Source organism: Neomonachus schauinslandi, chromosome 4, assembly GCF_002201575.2.
Source record: "Neomonachus schauinslandi chromosome 4, ASM220157v2, whole genome shotgun sequence".
NCBI lineage: Eukaryota > Metazoa > Chordata > Mammalia > Carnivora > Phocidae > Neomonachus > Neomonachus schauinslandi.
Window position 1 is genome coordinate 82,656,821 of NC_058406.1, and position 22,504 is coordinate 82,679,324.

At 39.7% G+C, this 22,504-nt stretch overlaps 1 protein-coding gene across 1 annotated transcript in view; it reads left to right on the top strand.

Moving 5' to 3' along the window:
- Window positions 1-6,473: 6,473 nt before the first annotated feature.
- Window positions 6,474-22,504, top strand: part of PALMD (palmdelphin) — a 50,919-nt gene continuing 34,888 nt past the window's right edge. The window contains exon 1 of the mRNA XM_021690010.2: window positions 6,474-6,937. Within this exon, the coding sequence (XP_021545685.1) occupies window positions 6,893-6,937 (45 nt within the window). The 5' untranslated portion in view covers window positions 6,474-6,892. The remainder of the gene's footprint in view (window positions 6,938-22,504) is intronic.

Below are 22,504 nucleotides of genomic sequence, written 5' to 3' on the forward strand. Positions count from 1 at the left end.
GTTGAGTGTTGACTGGGCACCAGGAATATTGTAAGCACTTAGAATACAGACAGAACTTTCAGTATCTGGAAGTTACACTCTAGTGAAAGAAGACATGCAATAAACAAACAAACCAAAAGAGTGCAATATACAGTATTGCAGAAGATAAGAGCTATGACAACAAATAAAAAAAGGTGAATCAGAGAGAGGTTTCTGCGGTTCTCTCTACTGTGGTCAAGGAGGCCTCACTGAGAAGGTTGTATCTTGGCAAAGACCTGAAAAAGGGGAGGCAGTGAGCCATACAGATAGCTGGGGAAGTGAGTTCCAGGCAGAGGTAACAGCCTAAGACCCTAGGACAGAAAAGAAGTCTACACTGGAGATTAAATAAATTTAGAGTTCAGGCATCTAATTGAGCATTAGGATGAGACTAAATGAGATCCCTGGGGGGTGAGTAGAGATGAATGGAGGAGAAAAGGACACCAACTGAGCCCTGGTGCACTCCAGTGTCAAGTGGAAAAGAGAAGGAAGGAGCGAAGAAGGCTAAGAAAGAGATGCTAGTGAGGTAAGAGTAAAATCAAGAGAGTGAAGCGCCCCAGAGGCCCAGGGAAGATAGGAGGAAGGAACAAGTCTGTCCAGTGTCATGGATGGTTCACATACAATGAGCACCTGGGCTACAGACTGTCTTGAAGCCTACTGCATTTTTTCCACTTATCCTCTAAATTGTAGAGCTCAAATTACCTAACAAAGACACCAGTATCTTGCCAACCCAACTATATAGAGTACTCTACGATGACAATAGCTCATTATTAGGGATCTCTTGTAGTTTATGCAGTCACCCTATTCACATAATTGTTTGTTACTTGTGGATAGCAACTAAATCCCATCTAGGGGTCTACTAGAGAAGGAAAGGATGCAAAAAAGCCCATGTTGCCCAGCCATGTGGAAGAGTAACTGTTCAAAGGTAAGAACAATTGAGATGGCCTGGGGAAACCTGGGCGGCTCAGTTGGTTAAGCATCTACCTCTTAGTTTTGGCTCAGGTCATGATCTCAGGGTCGTGAGCTCCCCGCTCGGCAGGGTGTCTGCTTGGGATTCTCTCTCTTCCTCTGTGCCTCCCCACCTCTCTCTCAAATGAATAAATAAATTTTAGAAAGGAAAAGAGGGGCGCCTGCATGGCTCATTGTTGAGCGTCTGCCTTCGGCTCAGGTCGTGATCCCAGGGTCCTGGGATTGAGCCCTACATCGGACTCTCTGTTCAGCGGGAAGCCTGCTTCTCCCTCTCCCACTCCCCCTGCTTGTGTTCCCTCTTTTGATGTCTCTCTCTCTCTCTGTTAAATAAATAAATAAAACCATAAAAAAAAAAGGAAAAGAGGGGAGAGGAGAGGAGAGGAAAGGAAAGGAAAGAAGGAAAGGAAAGGAAAGGAAAGGAAAGGAAAGGAAAGGAAAGGAAAGAAAGGAGATGGCCTGGTTAGTACTAATAAATGTAAGGTTCAGGATTTTTTTTTTTTTTTTTTTTTGAGGATTCGTTCAGAGATGTAGTAGGAAAAAGGAAATTCCCTTTCCTTAGGTCAATACCACTTCTGGCTTTCAGAAGTCTGAGAAGTCATAAAGAAAGGAGAGAGAGAGAAAAGAGTCAGGAGTGAACACTTACTTTTTTAATGGGATCTGGTTTCAAAAAAGTTCTAGAAAAGTCTTTTTACATATACATCCAAGAATTATTTATTTCCTTATTTGGATTTTAATTCTCTGTGGTTTCAATCCAAAATCTCTAATCTAAGCTTCCCTTTTGTACTTAATTTGGAACCTACAAATTCTCATTCTTTTCTCCAATTTAACAATCACTGAAATGTTTTTTTGGTTTCCTCCCTTACAAATCATTCCCATTGCTGTCACTTTGGGGTTTTTAAATATTTAAATTAGCACATTAAATAATAGTCTACTAGTCCACTTACTTTGTCCTATGTCTTGGTCTCTGGATTCAGACCTTCTTTCTGAAAGACAGGCAGAAACCTGGGGACTTTCCCTAGAACACTGGCAAAATTTTTAGACTCTTTCCACAGGCACTCACCTTTCGTATCTCCTACCTTCCTACCTAATCTTTCCCTCTTTCTATATGTTCTGAAGAGTCAACAGTTTTATTTTCCTAAAATATGAATTGGATCTTTCGTCTCCCACTCCTCTAGCCCATTTTCTCCGAACATCAAATTCTAGGTATGGATGTATATTCCCATCAATCTTTCTATCTAATTTCTCCTCTCTGCCCCAGGTAAGACCTCTCCTTTCAGATCCTCTATCACAGTATGTTTCCCTCCCTCTCACCCTTAGAAATGGCTTTTAAGTTCTGCTTTCTCCTGGCAGTGGCTTTCTGCAACTCACATTAATCCTTATCTTCTTCAACTCATTTCACACTTACTGCTCTTGCCACACACTACCGTTATTCACTATGCTATACTCTCATGGTTCCAAATAGTGCAATCGTTAAGACTTTGTTTTATCACAGTACAATGACAGTTGGTTTACTATTCTTTGTACCCTAATTGTTTCTAGCATATGTCTTACCTCTCCAAACCAGATAGTGAATTCATTTTGAGAAAGGGTACTGTCTCAGAATCTGTTATATCCCTTACCTCTTAACATAAGGTCGGGTCACTGATTTTAACTTCTAACTCTTGCCATCTTCATTTACATTGGTTGGCAAACAACAAAGTCTTCGGGAAAATTAGTTTAACAAGGTATCTGGGAACAGATAAGTTCTATTGTATATCTGTTTTACAGAGACTGAATTTGGTTATGAATACATAGTTAACACTTAACGTTAGTTCACTAAATTATGCTACATTGTGAACTACAGTTCTAGATATTTTGTGATCCTGCTGACTTTCAGAGATACAATGTATTTTATAAATCTAGCTGAGGCTTCTTTCCTGAACTCCAAACTCATATATCCAATTTCTCCTAAACATCTTCATGTGATAACTAATTAACTTGTCCAAACCTGAGCTCTAGGTATCTGCCCTCTCTGTCAAAAGAAAACTATTTCACCACTTCCTTATCTCAATTGATGGCAAATTCCATTTGCTTAGTCCAAGAGTCATAGAGTTATAATGAATCTTCTTTTTCTCTCAAACTCCATATCCAATGTCAGGAAACCCTGTTGGTTCTACTTTAAAATATATCCACAGTTCAACCAATTCCCAATAAATACCCTCATTGCTATCACATTGGCTCAAGCTACCATCATTTCTCAACTGGGTTACAGCAATAGCATCCTACGTAGTCTCCCTGCTTCCATCCTTGCAAAACAGCTAGGTCACACCATTTCTCTGTTCAAAACCTCTCAATGGTTTCTCACCCCACACCGAATAAAAACAAAGTCCTTACAGCGTTCTATAAGACCCTACATGGATTGAGACCTGTTATATTTCCAACCACCTCTGTTACCATTCCCTGCAGCGCCTCCTGTCAAACCACAGTAGCCTTGTTCCTAAAACAGGCCTGAGAAAGTCCACCTTAGGGCCTTTGCACAGACTTTCCCTGATATGTTCTTCCCACTGGCATACTCGTGGCTAATCCCCACCCCTCCTTCAAGGCCTTATCCAAATGCTCCCTTCTCATTCTAAATTCCAAATTGCAACCTTCCGCCCGTTAGCAATCTTTACTCTCCGTCCTTGCTCTGTTTTCTTTCCATTGCATTTATCACTGTGGCTGTCATAAAAATGTGCCTCCCAGACATCCAACTACAGGAGCATAACTGATAAAGGGTCCCAGCTGTTGCATCCTGAAATCCTTCCCTGCATTTGCATCAAGACCCTGCCTCTCAGTGGCTACTCCCAGCCAATGGGTGAGTATGGCAGAAATGCTAGAACAGGCTCATTCCTGGCAGACATGTGCCCTCTCTGGTAGCTGACTTTGGCTCTAGGATTTTTTTTTTTTTAAGATTTTTTTTATTTAGGGACGCCTGGGTGGCTCAATCAGTTAGGCATCTGCCTTCAGCTCAGGTCATGATCCCAGAGTCCTGGGATCGAGTCGCACATCGGGCTCCTTGCTCACCTGGGAGCCTGCTTCTCCCTCTGCCTGTCACTCTCCCTGCTTGTGCTCTCTCTCTCTCTGACAAATAAATAATTTAAATCTTTTTTAAATTTTATTTATTATTTATTTATTTGAGAGAGAGAGAGAGAGTGAGCACGTGAGCAGGGGGACGGGCAGAGAGAGAGGGAGAGGGAAACTCAAGCAGACTGGGTGCAGAGTGTGGAGCCTGACACGGGGCTCAGTCTCACGCCCCTGAGCCCATGACCTGAGCTGAAATCAAGAATCGGCCACTAAACTGCCTGAGCCACCCAGACACCCTGGCTGCAGGACTTTTGATGGCCTTGCCAGTCTGGCCGAGGCTGCACTGCAGATCAGGCTGTTCCCACGCCACTTTCTCTTCCTCTCTCCCTCACTTGAGCCAGACTTGTGCCACAGTCTGACCACTCTCCCAGACTCCCGGCTCCAACCCTCTTTGCCTACCTCCCCCATCGTCTCTCATAGAGTCATTCTCTTAATAAAATTTAATACTCCTAACCTGTCTTGCTAATTGTTTACTCAGAAGACTCCAACCAACAGAATCATCTTCTCACCTACCCTATTTTGCTTGCTTACTATGTTTATCTTTCATTGCCTACCAAAAGAGAAGGTCCAGAGAGCAGGAATTTTGGTCATCCTTGTGTCCCAAACACCTAGCACAGTGTGTGACACATCATAGGTACTCAATAAATATGTGCAGAATAAATGAATAACAAATGCCTTTAAAATATTAGCAATTATTAGTATTATCAACTAAATAAATGAATAAACACAGGATGATACCAATCAGTTGTCACAACTCTGCTCCCTCCTAAATTCCCTGGTCTTCTTATTTTATCGAATCCTCCCCTACACTAGAAAACCTTTGAGTTTTCCCATAGCAGAAATGAGATTTAAGTAGTAAGTTGTTTTTAGGAAAATATCCAGACTAATAATTGGATAACTGCCCATCTGTTCTGGGCTGCAAATATGCAATGCTGACTGAGATATTTATGACTACTTCTCTCTTGTATTTAATTTCACCTAGGGCCTACATAAACAAAATCAAAAATTCTGAAGGTTTGATTTTTTTTTAAGCATGAGTATCCATCCAATAGTAACCAAACTTGGCCCATGCCTAATCAATTCTCCAATGCTCTAGTTTCCCAAACCATCTCTTTTGAGTATGTATGAACACGGACAAACTATTCTCAAGTAGGATTTCAGACTCTTGAAACTGGTGGGTTTCACTCTGTGGCTAGGTAGCTCTACATGACAATATGGAAAAATCTTTTCTCTCTAGGGCCACTAAGTTACTCTAGAGATTCATAAGGAGTTTTGCCTAAGGGGGTTGCTTTCAGATGTAAGTGTTCCGGGACCTAGATAGAGGAGGAGGCTGGGGGTCCAACTCTTTCTCATAAAGATTGGTATAGCCTTCAGCCCCATTTTTTGGGCAGGTCTTGATGAATGGCTGTTATAAAGTCAGTCCGCCAATCCTGGGTTTGCCATTTTTAGCTATGTGGCAAATTACAGCTCTGAGCCTCAGTTTCCTCATTTGTAAAATAGGGATAATAGCAGCACCTTGTACGATAAATAGTATGGAGAACATTTGTCTACAGACAGTACTCAACAAATATTAGCTATTATTATTATGATCAATAATGTGAAGGAAATTAAACCATATGGTCACTGTTTGGCTTGTCCTTTTAACCTGTTCAGCTGAATGCTGATCTAAAGGTGCTTGCTAGCATCCAAAAATGTAACAACGAGGTAGACAGTAACTACGGTTTACTACATCAAAATTTAATCAAAGAAATCATAAGGGAAAGAAAACAAAATCACTAGCAAAGCTTCCAGCCTCTGCTAAGAGTTTCCCTGGGCTTGGCTTTCTTTTTCGAAAGGACAAGGGAACACCCACACAATGTCAGACCGCATGAGTTACAGAATGTCTGGTCACACTTTCAAAGGCTCGCTCCTTTCTCTTGCACCACTGGTGAGGTCAAAATGGGCACCTTCCTGAAAGCCGAGAGTGTCATTTCTGAATAAGGTCCAAGAAAGGACGGCGTCCTGTGGAAATCCAAGACAAGAAACAACCAAGGGTGGTACTTGACGTTTAAATCGCACCCACCGCCGCTCGGTGGGCCAAGCGCCACGTTAACACCTTTAATTTCTCCTTGACCTCAAGATTCCAAAGTTTGAAAGCAACTGCTCAAGTGGGAGGAGGAGGGAGAGGGAAGGACGCCCTGAGGTAAATTTACCACTATACGAAGTTCTAAGATCACCCCAGCATTTATTATGATTGTCTGAAGCCAGTCAGAGGAAGAAAGGCAAGCGAGTGGCTTGCCCCGGCCAGTCCAGGCGAGGCCCTGTCTTTGTAAACTCAGGAGGAGGGTGCCGGTGAGCTTTGTACAAACACACACAGACCCACGCACACCCAGAGATGGCTGGCTGTCGCTGGAGCCGAGGCTGATGACACACTCAGCTCCCGGGCTCGCCGTGCCACTCCTGGAAAATAATGAGTTGGCTAAGGAACAGTTAATGAGAAAATGTGCCTTGCTAACTGTGCACATTACAACAAAGAGCTGGCAGCTCCTGAAGGAAAAGGGCTGGTGCGGCTGCCGTTCCAACTTGTCAGTCAGCTCTCGCCAGCAGCCCCAGGGTCTGCCTCCCCGGCACACTCTCATTACATGTGTCTGTCTGGCCTGCTCTGCACCTCTGCTCAGAGGCGCTCCTGGCGCGCCGGGGATTTCTGCCTTCCTGCCCTGGTGCGAAGGGCTTCTCCTCGGTCACCCCTCGCCTCTGCCCCAGGACGCTCCCGCTTTATGGTAGCCTTGGACTTCCTGCACCCGTCTGCCTGCCCTTGACTTCTAGAATGGAAGAAGCTGAGCTGGTGAAGGAAAGACTTCAGGCCATCACAGTAAGTCTGCATCCAGTTATAACACAAGGAGGTGGTTGCTTAGAGGAACGGCAGACAGGTTGTGGCTGCCCCTGCCGCCGAGCCCCTGTGAGTGGAAAAACAGAACTGTCACCCTTCACGGCCGCGGCTCTGGCGCTCTCTTAACCCTTGTGACCCTCTGTCATTCTCGGGCTTCGGAACCTGAGGGCAGGGCGATGTTCTTTATTTTCGCAAAAAAAACTGTGCGGGCGTTTTAAAGAGCACTCAGAAGCTTGGGAGGCAGTTTGGTTCACTGTCATTCACCTTCTCAGTGCCTTAAAAAAGCAGTTTCTCCTTCGATTGGTATTTGCCAGACATGAGATTAAAACTTAGAGACTTTTCAAAACAAGGAATATACCTAAAAGTTAAACTCTTTTAAATGGGGGAGAGAGAAAGAGATAAAACAACTTGAAACTTTTTATTTGTAGTGTGGTAGTATGTTCCAGAGAGCCTAACAGAATTAAAATGAATGTCGTTGTACTTAAACTAAGCATTAAACAAGAGAAAAGTAGGTAAAAGCCCATATCAGATTAATTCTTAGATATCAGTTTTCAGCACAGTCACAAACTGAGTAAGATCCTGATAAAGGAATGCAATGCATGCAATGCAATGGGTTTGGAAAATATCTCGTTAATACCGGGAAGGAAAATAGTGCATTTTTTACGTTTGTTCTGGGAAAGAATTGCAGCAAGAAATAAACTACTTTCCTTAAGTGATCCAGCTTTTTTTTTTTTTTTAATTTTCTAAAATCCTGTATTTGGCAGTAACCTGGAAATCTGTGGCATAGTCATTTATGATTAGCTACAATTTTTTGATATAATTTTCTAAAAACTTGGAAATCCACATCCCAGTGGCATTTTCTGCCACTGAAATTAGCTGTCAGGAAGAAATGAGTACTTTTAAAAACTGATTCTAAATCAGGGTGGGTAGGAGGATATTATTCTCTGCTCTTCTCATTCCCATAGCATAAATAATAATGCTAATCCAAATTTAGAATTTTTACTAAATGGATACAATGTCTTAGTTCCACCCAAAAAGGATTCAAGAAGTTGAAACATTTTCTCAGCCAATAGTGAGGAACCAGAAGTCCAGACATCCACCAATAAGGTTGGCACTTCTCCATAAGACAATGCTTTTGAAATGTCTAACTTCTAATTAGTACATTTTCCTTTCTTCAGAAGACTTTGCTTTGGAACTATTGTTTGTTTTGTTTTGTTCTTTTTTCTTTTTTTTTTTTTGTCTTTAAACTCAGCCACCGTTTCAGCTGTCGGGCTTTAAGGGACAGGAACTGGGCCCTGCTCTGTTGTTTTTGGCACGAGCTTTTTGCATTACAGCTGTTGTCTAAAGGTTACTTTATCACACTGTGTGAGTTTTGTGGGCACAAGCTCAGCCTTTGCTCCTACCTCCTAATTTACAAAACTAAATCATGTAGCTGGAGAAATACACAAGCCCGCTGTTCCCCATTGTACCTTCTTGAATTGTAGCACAGCCTTATTGAAGCCCTGAGTACCTCCAGTGCACCTTACAACTCCTCCGGAAGCAGCGCGTGGTCTGCAGCTCCGATGCGTACAGTTATTCAGGAAGACCAGGAATTTGCACTGAGGGTTCCAAATGCAAATAGAGGTAGAACAAGAGGCATCACGCCTTCCAAGCAGGCAAGAGAGTAAGCAGGTTCCTGAATATACTGGTGTGTGCTTTTTCTGATGAGTCACACACAAACGCATACACACACACACACACACACACACATCCCTACTTGTGAATTATTCCATTAGCCTGAACATATCCCATTAGAAGGAATTAAGCAAATCTCCAAAGTAACTCTAGTCACCTACTCAAAGTAATCACAAAGTAACTCTACCTTGGAAGTAATATGTTATATGAAGGTTACAGGGGGGAAAGTTGGGGGGAAAGTTTATGGGAATAAATTAACACTAGCCTCCACCTCACCAGGCGAAGCCCAGTCCCAATTTGTCACAACCTAGAGAGGAAAATGGAGCAATGGTGTGTCCATGGAAACAACACATCCACTCACCTCCTGCTAGACACCCCGGGAGATGCCAGCTTTCTCCACCTTTGCTCTACCAGGAAGCCACCTTAGCACTGCCCCATCCCCCCCTGGGAGAATGAAAACATACAGTATCCAGAGAATCCGCTGGGACTGTTTCACTTTGGGAAATACTTAAAATCTTCAAAATCTCTGACCGAAACTAAAACTCAGACACAATCTTCTCATTTTAACTGTTTCCCTCCTGGTTCCTTTCACAGAAACAATGTTTGTATACTTCAGGAACAAAGTCATAAGACTTTTCCACTGTACCCAACCCAGCAACTCACAGACTTTGTTAGGGAAAGGGGAAAAAAAAAAAAAACCACCTTTTTACACTCTCATATCTATTTGATTTTTGTATTAAAATTTGTTCTTCCATTTCCTCGCTGTGAAACGAGATGATCTTCACTGTTGCATTTATCCCACCTCGTTTCAAGTGTCCAAACAGTCATTATTTCCACCAAATGTCTCTGCCTATAACTTGACAGAACCAAGTGCCCGTCCTCATGTTCCTCTAAAAAAAAAAAAAAAAAAAAATAGATTAAACACAGTAAGTAGATGGAATGTGGCATTTAGGCTCTCGGATTGAGAGCTAATACTGTAACTGTGTCATTCATTTCTCCTCTCAGGAAATTGAATGTTAGATTGTCAGAAATCTTCTCAAAGACTCAAAGAGAATAAAGAAAAAAATTTATGAAAGTACACAGAAACGATTGTTTAAAAGCCAGTATATCAGTTTGGGCATACCAAATATGGATTCTATTTTATACATGTACTCTCACATTCTCCCTTCATTACTTTATCCATGTACCAACACTTTCTTCGCTGAATTAATCGTCAAAGTATCTCTCAGCCAAAGAGTTCAGTTTTCAGCTGTAACTCAAAAGCAGGACTGCTTCAAACTGATTTCCTGAGACTCTTTTCGAGTTAGTATGTATTTTAACAAATAGCCGGTTTTTATACAAAAGAAGAGCTGTTGACATAGACTAGTAATTTGAATTTCACTTTTAATATTACTGGGATAGACGACACCAATATTTCCAGCATCCTCAGGAAGAGTGAGATGAAGGACTGACAGTTATCCTGACAGAACTCCTCCCTGGAAAGAAACTTGGCCCACAATAAAACCAGTGAAAAAACCCAGATGAATTCCCCCCAGAAAGAGAAAGATCCCCTTAGGATTAGTAATATTCCATATGCTCTCGGCATCCTCCTCCGCGAGGAACGCATTATCTTATCTCCATTCCCACTATGACCTTAGAAAATCCAGTTCCTAAATAACATGGGGACACTCAGACTGGAAAGCCCCTAGACCTTAAACTGGCTAGAGATCATAAAAACGGCAGTTTGGTGCTGACCCCAGAAGAATTCTGAGAACGAGAATCAATTTTTCAGAGAAGAGAGCCAGCTGGGGAGTAAAGGGATAGAATAAAGTCAACATTTTTATTCTCATCAAAGTTTATCTTTAATTGCTAGGAATGTGTGCTATCAACTCATTCCCTCATTCTTTTATTTAATTAATGGTGATTGAGCACCTACTGTGCGCCAGGCCTTATGTATTTAAATGAAAGGAAGTGAAATAAGGGAAATCAGGAGTAGGTGGGAGTGGGCCGTGAATCACAGAGGCATTGGCAGGATGGGCCTCACAGAGAGGGTGACATTTAAGCATAGATGTGAAAGAGGTGAGCTCTGTCAAAATTTAGACAACGGTACTAATCACAACAACAAGCACCTGCCGAGGACTGACTCCATTGGGAAGGGAGCCATATAAAGTCCTGACGCTGGAATTTGAGCAACAGAGCCAGATTTGCCGGCCAAAGCTGCTCGTGACGCAAAATAATAAGGAGCTCTCACATTTCCCCAGATCCACTCCCTATTTCTTTCCACTCCCAAAGAATTTTTCCTAGACTTGTAAACATAGGAATTTGGGCGGCAGAAAATTCTTTGCATAAAACAGAAATCCATCTAATATGAAGACCAACATTAAAACAAGAACAAACACACACAGGTTCTAGTTATTTCTTTAGCATGTGTAGCCTGTCACCGGACACCGCACCTCATCCCGTTCCCGTTTCGTCGATAGCTGGGATCTTCTAGCAGTTAATAAGACAGTAGATGGCCTCAAAGCCTGACCTGCTTCATAATTTATGGGGCCAGTACACAAGGAAAATATGCAGACCCCTGTTCAAAAAGCATTCAGAATATCAACGTGGCAACAGCGCAGCATTAAATGAAGGGCTGGGCCCTTCTCAGTGTGGCGTCAAGCATGTCTTCACAAGCCACTTGCCCAAGAAACCAGCCCTACTTCTATGTCCTAGGCCCGCCATATACGTTTCTCCCCCGTTCATTCTGCCAGTACAAATGGGAGAGTGAAAACGAGACCAAGCAGCCTGGATCTTCCTAAAGGTATACCCTCACATGTGTTTGGATCATTACATCATTTAGAGTTCTAAGGACTTCTTAAAATAATAATGGCTAAAAAAATGCATAAGGCACCATTGTTTGGAAGTACCTCATGGTTAAGACAAAGTTACAGGAAGCACTTCTAATTTGTCCTGGGCATCGAAAGGCATTCACATAACAATGGTACATGGAGACGCAGAAATCTCCTAAATAAAGAAGTCTCGTGCTAGGATATTCAAACAATCAAGCCTCTGCCCAATTTTCCACAGTGCCATACTGAGATTGCCTGCTTCTCCCAGAGAGGGAAAGGTTTCTTCAAACAGAATGTTCTGTACCATGTTTCTTTGCCAAACATAATAGCCCACCCACAAAGGAGAGCATGTGATGAGGTATAATAATTTTGATAGTTATTAAGGAAACTGCTTTTTGATAACAGGGCGAGGTTTTTCCAGCGTGCTACAGAATGATAATGCTACTTTGCAAAGACCTCTCCTGACAAGGATCCCCAGGAACCTTCTGAATAGTACCAGATGGTTAAAAGACAAAAGCTGCTTCTTTACAAAACTTGGACTGAAATAAACAGAGTCTAAGCTCTGAAGTCTAACTAGAGTATAAACAAGTGCCGCAGAGTTCTGGCTTAAACTCAAACAGGGCTTCTACTCCCTCATCTCCAGTCTCAAACAGCCTCACTTCTCTTAAAATAAAATACAAATATTTTAACTTATTTCAGTGACAGTGATGTCGCTGGGGGAAGAGACTCCCTGAAAACTTACTGCCTCCACAAGTTCCCTCACCAGGAAGCCGGTAGGATGTCCACCTTCCTAAGAGGCCATAGGAGCAGTTTGAGTGTGATCTATACTTATGGTTTTTTTCCCATAAAACCCCCCAGTGACTGAGTGGATTCAGTCAAGCCCTTGGAGACACGGAACCAGGTTATTCTCTGAAGCTCTGAATGGAACTCAAAACTGGTTCCTGTCCTAAGCACCAAGTTTTCCATGTGTAATTGCGCCTGTGATTGACATAGGGGTGCAACGTGTTCAAATAAGCTACAACTGCTACTCAAAATCAACCTATGCTCGCAGATCTAGAACATAAAGGACGTCTCTTAAGTGAAAGAATTCCAAGATTAATAACGATAACAGCACCTATTGTCACTGGAACTTGGGCTTTAAAAATAGACATATATATAAAACTTTCACATCCATATCTCATTTGTCCAAATATCTTATGAGTATTTGCAAAAGCAGATGTCACCATCCCCATTTTGTAGGTGGAAAACCTAAAACCATAAAAAGTTAAGGGATTAGCTAAATACAACTTGAGTCAGCTCTTCTGTTTGTCAGACTCTCTGACCACAACATCACAATAAATTCTAAGGAACATCAAAACCACAAACCTTGGGCGCCTGGGTGGCTCAGTTGGTTAAGCGACTGCCTTCGGCTCAGGTCATGATCCTGGAGTCCCAGGATCGAGTCCCGCATCGGGCTCCCTGCTCAGCAGGGAGTCTGCCTCTCTCTCTGACCCTCCCCCCTCTCATTCTCTCTCTCAAATAAATAAATAAAATCTTTAAAAAAAAAAAAACACAAACCTCACTCCATTTAGAACTTCCCCATGGTTCACTCTTAATAGAGTTTGACGTGGAGCAAAGAGAAGAATCCGTGGAGGTTCTGCTTCACTTAACCACGTTTTCTAACCCAAACCAGTCCTTCAGCCCTTCCGGTCTCCTCTGCTTTCCCCAGTTCACGGGGAATAGAGGTGGGAAAAGAGAGAACATGATGCCATTTCAGAAGCATTTATAATTGCTTCAACAAGGCTGGGATGGCATCATTTCCCAGAGCATCCCATACTCTAACTAAGCTTTTGTGACCTTCTTCCCATCCCACTTCCATTACACAGTCTCTTCCCTCCAGTCAGGATTTCTTAAGGCAGGGATATCACTGCATCTCACACAGCTCCCCAGCACTGAGCTCAACACTAGCTGGAGCACACAAACACACACACACACACACACACACCATTATGAATGAATGCCATCAAGTTGAAAGATTTTTTTCACTGAAGAAAATAACCAAGTTTACCATCACCCCTTAATTTTGGGGGGTCTCATTTTGTGTTTGTTCTTTATCCTTGTTTTGTTTTGTTTTGTCACTATTCATTTGAACAAACAGGAAAGGACAGACAAAGGAATAAACAAGTAGCACACAAACTGAGTTTTATTTTGAGATGTCAGAATTTGTTGTCAGGCTAGGAAAGAAGACTAAAGTTACTGAATAAAATGAGGTTTAGAAAATGTGTGCTTTTTCATTCACCCCAAAAGCAGTAGTGATAATGACATCCAATTCCCATGGATAACTAAAAAAGAATGAGGGTGTTTCAGAAAGAGGATGCAGAAATAATCATAGAACCAGGAGAAAATCTAGAGATTTCCCATTCTAACAGAAGAAAACTTAGAGAATGTCCATATTCCCATTCTCGCTATGCCATGCTCCAAAGATGCTCGCCCAGCTTCTCCTCGAATACTTCCAGCATCAGGTGTATCAATACCTCACCCAAAACCCTCTTCCATTTGAGAACAGCCCTTGGTGTTGAGTTCCGAATCTAGTTTCCTTAAAATCCCACCCATTCATCATGACTCCAGCCACTGAAGCCATACGGCTTCATTCTCTTGATTTCAATCATTGCTCATATCACAGGCTCATTCTAGACACTCTTTGAAATGTCAGCGTCACTCTTAAAATTTGGTGTTGAGTCGAACAGAACACTCTGACCCATACAGAGTGCTTAGTGCTCTAACATTACTTGTTTGGGAAACTGTATTTCTACTGACAGGTTTGAGAAGTGATAAGGTGTGGTATAAAAAAGCATCGTCTTTGGAGTTATAGAAATTTAGGTTGAATACCAATTCTGACTCTGGACCAACCACACCCTTTGGGAAAATTAATAAACTCTCTAGTCCTCAGCTTCATTGTCTGTAAAGTTAAGAATAAACTTTAACTTGAAAGTTCAGTAGCCACACACACAATGAATACACAAAAATCAATAGCTTTTTGAAAAACAATAGTCAGAAAATGTAATACGAAAATATCCCATTCCTAATAGCTACAAAATTTAAAAAACTGTTAAAAGCTAAAAATAATCCTACTTAAGGAATGTGCAGGATTTATACCAAAAAACTTTTATACTTTTATACCCACTAAGGTAAGGAAATGTGCAGAATTTATATAATGAAACTACTAAGCAATATATGTGGTTTGAGGAGGCACACCACTCCTCGAGGTGAAGCTCAAATATAAAAAAGCTGTCATATTTTTCCAAATTTATTTTATGTTTAATGCAATTCCAATCAAAATCCTTGAAGGAAGCATTCTCGTTCACTGCTGGTGGCAGCATGAAATTGTTAAACAGGACAGAAACCTCAAAAATAGTTTTATCCTTTGACCTAGAATTTCATTAACAAGGAACTTATACTAAAGAAAAACAAGAGATGCACTCAAAGATGGATTCCTAAGATGTTCATAACATAGCAAAGTCATATCTTATAGTACAAAATGTCTAAAAATAGGAATTTAGCTGAGTAAATTAGTGCATATATGTATGTGTGTGTACATATATAGGATAATATATATGTATATATTATATATAATGGAATAATATGAAGCCATTAAAAATAATTTAGAAGACTATTTAATGACATGGCATATCATAATGTTCATGATATATCAAAAAAATAAGTCAGATTACTAAATATGTAAAAAACACCTCCAATTTTATATGACCTATTTATATCATGCAGATATAAATCATATATAACAGTATTGATCTCTGATTATCTCTGGATAATGATAATTACTATTAGGAGTGACTTTTAAAATTCTGTCAGGTTATGTGGTTTTTTGTTTGGTTGTTTGGTTGTTTGGCTTTTTTGGTTGGGTGGGGAGTAAGATGGATAAGGAATCGGTTGGGTTTTCAATGTCATTTCTATAGGAATTTAACAAAATAACTCCAAAGTCCAAGTGGAAAAAATACTACTGCTACTAATTAAGACATTTTAGGCAAAAGCAATAAAGTTTGAAAACTTGACCAATATAATGTTAATTTGCCTCATCAGCCATTGTCTAAGCTGTGTAATATTAGTACCAAAGCCAACTATGCAGGTAACCCGGAACCAGACCCTAATGTACATAAAAAATTAGTAAATGATAAAATTAATAAATGTTTTACAAGTAAATCAATACGAAAGAATTCTTTGAAAAAGCTTCAGATCAGCCAAAAATTTGGAAAAAAATATTAGATCCTTAGCAGTTACCATAAACCAAATCAATTCAGCTGGATTAAAGAGGCTTTTTAAAAAAATCTTTAGGAAACGGAAAGAAAATATGGATGAATAATTACTGTATCTCAGATGATAAAGATATTAAAAACATCAAGGCAATAGAGAAAAAAACACTTCTTTTTTTAAAAAAAATGTTTAATTTATTTATTTGAGATAGCGAGAGAGAGAGCATGAACAAGCAAAAGCAGGGGAGCGGCAGGAGAGGGAGAAGCAGACTCCCTGCTGAGCAGGGAGCCTGATGCGGGACTCAATCTCAGCACCCTGGGAACATGAGCTGCCTAGCTGCTGAACCGACTGAGCCATTCAGGCATCCCAACTTTCAGTACTTCTAAAAACACCAGAAGTAAAATTTAAAGGCAAATAAGAAAATTATTTTTAACTAACACGACAAACAAAAGGCTACTATCCCTAATTCAAAGAGCTCTTACACATTGATAAGTAAATAATTAATAGGTTTTACAGAAAAATGGGTAGACATCACCAACAGACAATTTAAAAAATAATTGATACAGATAGCCAAGAAAATTATGAATAATAGTTGACCACACTAATCTCAGGAATCTCATTAAAACATCAAAATGAGATACTATTTGCCCTATGCAAATTGCTAAAAGATCTTTTACTTGCAATATTCATAATTAGTAAGGTTGATGTGACAGACACTGTTACATAGAAATGTAAGTTAAAACAACTTTTCATTGAAGTCTTTTTAGCAATCTGTATTAAGAATCTTTAAAACAGGGGCGCCTGGGTGGCTCAGTTGGTTAAGCGACTGCTTTCGGCTCAGGTCATGATCCTGGAGTCCCTGGATCGAGTCCCGCATCGGGCTCCCTGCTCGGCAGGGAGCTGCTTCTCCCTCTGACCCTCCCCCCTCTCATGTGCTCTCTCTCTCTCATTCTCTCTGTCTCAAATAAATAAATAAAATCTTTAAAAAAAAAATCTTTAAAACATCCCTACCCCTAGGTAACTAACTTCTAGGGACCTATCTTGAGGAAATAATCAGAGAAAAGAGGTCCAAAATTTACATACAAGGAACTTCATCATACAACTACTCATAACAGCAAAAGATTCAAAACAGCCTAAGGGGCAGAAAAAAAAAAGGAGACTGATTAAGCAAATTATGATATTCTGAATAAAATTTAATATTTTATCAATAAAATTTAATAACCTGAGAAACACTCATGACACCATATTGAGTGCAAAAGATGGAACACAAACTGTGTATGAGCCCCTGGTGTGGTTTGCAAGTGTGTTTGTGTCAGGGTGCCCATCTATGGTTTGGGTATGCTGAAGAAAAGATGGAATAAAATGCACCAAAATGTGGATAGCAGTTAATTCTAAAGCAGTGGGAGTATGAGGGATTTTTATATTTCTCTTCAAAGTTGTCTGGATTTTTTTAATCTTCTACAATTAACATATTCTACAAAGTTCCATAGTTTACATTTATAATGAATAAAATTAATCATTAATTTGGGTCCAACAGTCCTAATAGACAAGATATTTCAAAATCTTGATTTGGTCCTCTTTTATTTCACTGACTCCTAAAACTAGCTGACCAGGAACAGTTTCTAACAATAAATCTTCCAGCACACCCTACTACACCCTCAAATTCTGAGTCAGAAAGTTACCTCAATATGTTTATGTTTATTGGTTTATTGGATTTAATTTTAGTGTTCTCTCTTCTTATGGGGCATTGTTTTGTTTTGTTTTTTAAAGTTAAGGTAATCATTTTCAACTATATTTTTTTCCGTTTGAATTTACACAAAGTTCTGAAAGAATAAAATAAGAAACTTTGTCTAAAGCCATGCTAAAACCAAGGTATGCTGAACTTCCATGATCTAGATATCTTCATTCCTCAGTTTCTTCACCTACCTAATGGGGATAAATGTGGTCCCTACTTCAAAGAAATTCGGGGGAAGATTAAATTAATTGATTCATTTAAGTGCTTTAAGTAGTTCCTGACTCACAAAAAGTTATCGGTAAATGTTCGCTATTGTTGCAACCACCATAATCTTCATCATCTGCTGATGTAGAAGAATTAAGCAAAAGAAATAAAGTTAGTTTTAAATGCTTCATTTTTAATAATCGAATGTTATCTCTTAGACATTGCTTGTCTAAATACAACATTGTTTAATGATTCATTCTACAACTTTGCCAGGGATTAACCAGTAAGTTCACCAGTCTTTAAATATTCATAATTCCCCTTTGTCCCTCTTCCAAAAATTGGGGCATTTGCTGCTTTCAGTCTTCAGAGACCTCTTCTCCCAAGATTCCAAGGTTACTTAACAATAATTTTCTGTTATGTTGGTGCACCTGGGTGACTCAGTCAGTTGAGCATCCGACTTGATTTAGACTCAGGTCATGATCACAGGGTCGTGAGATCAAGCCCCACATCAGGCTCTGCCCTGGGCATTGAACCTGCTTAAGATTCTCTCTCACTTCCTTCCTCTGCCCCTTCCCACTCACTCTCTATTTAAAAATAACAACAACAATAATAATAATTTTCTGTCATGTCTCTAGATTTTTCTACTTCCTGAAACGAAACCTATCAGAGTCTGAGCAGCTCTGTCTTCAGTGCTCTATTTCTTCTTGTGCTTCAATTTTCCTTTAAGCTTATTTGCTCTACCCTCTCCAGAGTTAAGATTATTCTCCTTAATCAAAAATGTGGAAGCAAAATAGAAATGGAATAGTTGTATTTTCATCATGTTGCTATTATACTATGTATCTCAGCAGTTGTCCAATGACTTAGTCCTTTACCTTTTTGTTCTCAACATAACTTAAGGATATATAATTATTTATACACCCATGCTTTGTGTGCCCTCAATGTTTCTCACATGCTTCTCATCTTCACAACACCCCAGATTTTTTTTACCTTTATTTACACTATTACAAATAGGTACCACTTGCTAATCTTCCCTCTTGGTTTCATGAGCTCATTGGAGAGCTCCCAATGATACCAAACTATTTGGGTTTGTTTTGCTTATAGTAGCACTCTTTTCTTCTTACCTGAGATCATTTGTAATTGTGTAGCCGTGTTTCCACTTGTAAATTTCCCAGGCTCTGTGGTCTATCTTCACTCTTGAAATGCTAGTCCCTTTTTCAAGAATTTTTTTAAAGAAGGTTTCAAGAATTTTAGAAATCTAAGTTTCAGTGAAAACTAGTAAACCTCTATGCTCAGGATTCTTTTCTAGGAATATTGTGTGAGCACATATCTTTCTTTCCAGGTTACCATTATCTGCACATCACCAAGAAGTTCTGTATTGTTGGTAGTACTTAGATCCAAATAAGCAGCTTCTATTATTGTTCTTTGGAGACCTTAAGCAAGGAAAATGTCAGCAAAGCTAGTCATGAAACTATAAGATACTCAGCTTCTAGCAGAATGAATCTGAAACCATTCAACTAATTGAATTAGCCTAATTTGCCAAGTTCTAATTTCTGATTTACCCCGAAATAAAATTCCATATGGATTCCCTTCCTCTTGTACTCCTTAAATGTAGGTGCTTCATGAAGGATCTGTCCTTAGCTCTCCTTCTCTTCTGACCTCAGCTATCCCTTCTGAAACTCCTACATCTTTATCTCTAGCTCTCACCCCTCATCTCTCTCCAACCATTGTTTCAACTGTCCACCAGACAACTCTACCTGTTTTCCCAAAGACACCTCAAATTTGGTGTGAATCCACCATCTCCCCTACCAAACTCTCTTTCCTTCTCCTGAATATCTTGCGTCTATTGGCAATTCTGCTCTACCTAGGCATAAAAGCCTTGTACTCGCATTTGACCCCTTTCTCTCTTGCATCCATATTGTCCCACCAACTTTAACTCCTTGCTATCGCTGACATCCATACCCTCTCCTACCTCTTGCTCAAGCTCTCCTGGTCTTATGTATGAGTCATAGCCTAACTAATGATCCCCATTCACGTGCTCCTCCTTCAACATCTATTACCCAGTTAGGCTAGATTAAACTTCTTAAAACATGGTTTTAACTCTACAAATCCTCTCCCTCTGAACACTTTTCATTGCTCTCTATCAATACATAAGCAAATTCCAAACCCCTTGTCCTGCCATTCAGTATTTCTATTGAGGACTTATCCTCACCCTCTTATCCGTATTTTATTTCCCACTATTCGTATGACAACTTAGATTCCAGAATTGCTGTTCTATACAATGTACTAATTTTCTACTTCCAGGCCTTTGCACACATTGTGTCCTTAACTTGAATGCCCTTTCTCCCCACCCCCCTCCTCCCCAGCAACTATCCAACATACTCTTCTCAAGTGCTACATCACAGCCTCTCCCAACCACATCAGCTAGAAACAACTGCTCCCTATCTCCCCTCAACTCTCATAGACCTTCCCTGTGCCTCAGGAATGACATTTCTCATTTTATTTCTTAGACTATACAGTTACTTGAATGAATGATTTTCTTTCTTTATGAGAGTGTAAGTTTCTTGATGAAACTACTTCTGAATAATTTTTAAACATTGCACAACTTCTAACGTCACCTTGAACACAACGTTTGTACATAAGTACCCCAGTACCGGCTAAATTAATCATTAAATAACTCAGGATCAATCCTGCCTTCTTTACAGATTCATGGATTCTGGAATATTGGCTCCTCGTCAATCTATAATATCTCTAAAATAGTCATACTCCTAAGTATTGTGCTGATTTTTATCAAGTACGTGGTTGCGATAATACTGGATCATGGATGTTCACAATAGCTTTCTAGTTGCACAAATAAATAAACTAATTTTCAGCATAATCAAAAGGTAACTTTATACAGAATTGGAATTTGTGGGTGTCAACTGCTAAAATATTCTAAGTCAGACAACTAAAAATCTATCTAGACAACAGTTCATTAAACAGAAGTCTTTCTTAGTTGAACATTAAAAAAGTAAACATCAATATAAGTTATTCATAAGAGTTAACATTAATAAATAGCTGATGTGCCAGGTTATAACAGGTGTCTATAGAGATGCTCAAGCTCCTGGGAAAATTTTGGGAAGCAGATGGCATTTCACATCTATTTGTTCCGTGATAATTTGGAAAGGAATTAGTGGGCTCTGGTAACTTTGGGTACGCTAGCAATAGAGCTAGATATGCAACTTAAGGTTGACTTATTTATTTTGCTTTAATAAAATTAAATTACTACCATCTTATTTTTCAGTAATTCTTATAAGTCCCTATGAAATTTGGCAAAACGATAACAACTTTTTGTTGAATATTTTATGAGGAAAAAAGTGCTTCTATCTTAAAAGAGAATCATGCCTATGACATTATAAATTATCTTCTTAATTACCTAGACTGACATAAGGGAGGTATCACGTTACCTCTGAGAGACAAAACATAAGCCTTGTGTTGCGAAAACACTTCAGACACCCTGCCTCTACCCACACAGCTTTCCTTCCCTTCTTACTAACCTCAAGATGAAACCAGCCCAAACTGGCTATTGACAGGGGTGGGGAAAACTTGCTAGGTTCAGCATTGTCTCTTATGCTTAAGGTACTCTTCTCGATGGGCTACCTGTGACGAGAGGTGGATGGTTACACACCAACACTAAATATGGAATGAAAAATGGGCTCCCTTCTAATGAGAGGCCCCACTCTTGTTTCCAGCCACAGTTCTTCATGATAGAGAGGACAATGAGGGAAGTTGTAAGAAGCTGGACGAATTTCTCACTCAGGAAAATGGTGTCATGAGTTGGCTAAGAGTGTGAAGGCTGAACTCAAATTGCCTGGGTTCAAACCCTGATTGAGCCACATATTACTTGTGAGAGCTCAGATTAATTAGTTAATTAGTTAGTTAAATTTACATTTCCTCTCTTGAAATGAAAATTATCGCAATATCTTTGTTATTATGACAATTCAATGAAATAATGCCTATAAAATACTTACCAAAATGTTTGACATAATACATTATAAATATTACTAGTATTTGCTCAATTACAACCTCTAGAGAGAATGGAGAACTGACTCACAGGTCATCAGAATTTTTGTTCCTAAAGACCAGCTTTGATCCAAAGAAGCGATACTGAAGACCACGCTAGTTGCCTAGCTAATGTTTTTATTTTTTTTCAAAATAGCTGCTTATGAAATTTACAAAGTGGGATACAGACCAAGTCATATATTCTTCTAACACACAAAGAAAAACATGACATAAAGTTGGAGAGCAACATGTTGTTTTTCTTCAACAAATGTACCTGAACTTACACATCAAAAAAGAGTTTTTATATTCAAAGGAGTCACATCAGGAAGCCATGCACTTATTTCAACAATGCTGCCAAGTATTTTTGGAACTCTTCCTTCTAAATTACCTTCTGAGCCTGCTTCAAATTCTTTTAGTTGTCTTCACTGGCAACAAATTTTTTATCCTTTGGGAGTTTTCAATTTTGAAAGCAGATTTAAAATCTACTCTTATAAAAGAGATGGAGGATAATGTCACCTCTGGTCAAAAAATAAGGAAATAAGGGCCTTTTTGCGTAGATTGTAAAAAGCCTCAAACAATTCCGGAGAGGGACTCTCTAAAACATTTCAGGCTTATGGAAGCATTATCAGAATTAGTTTGCTACTTTCTGTGATTAACAGATTATGTCTTATTTACTTAATTTTATTAAACAAATACAGAGTGCTATGCGTCAAACACCATCCTAGGAAATTTGACGTACATTTAATGCTCGTATCTTATGAGGTAGATTCTCTTATTTATCCCCATATTTCAGATGAGGTAAGTGAGGCACAGAAGAGTTAAGGATTTTGTCCAAGGACA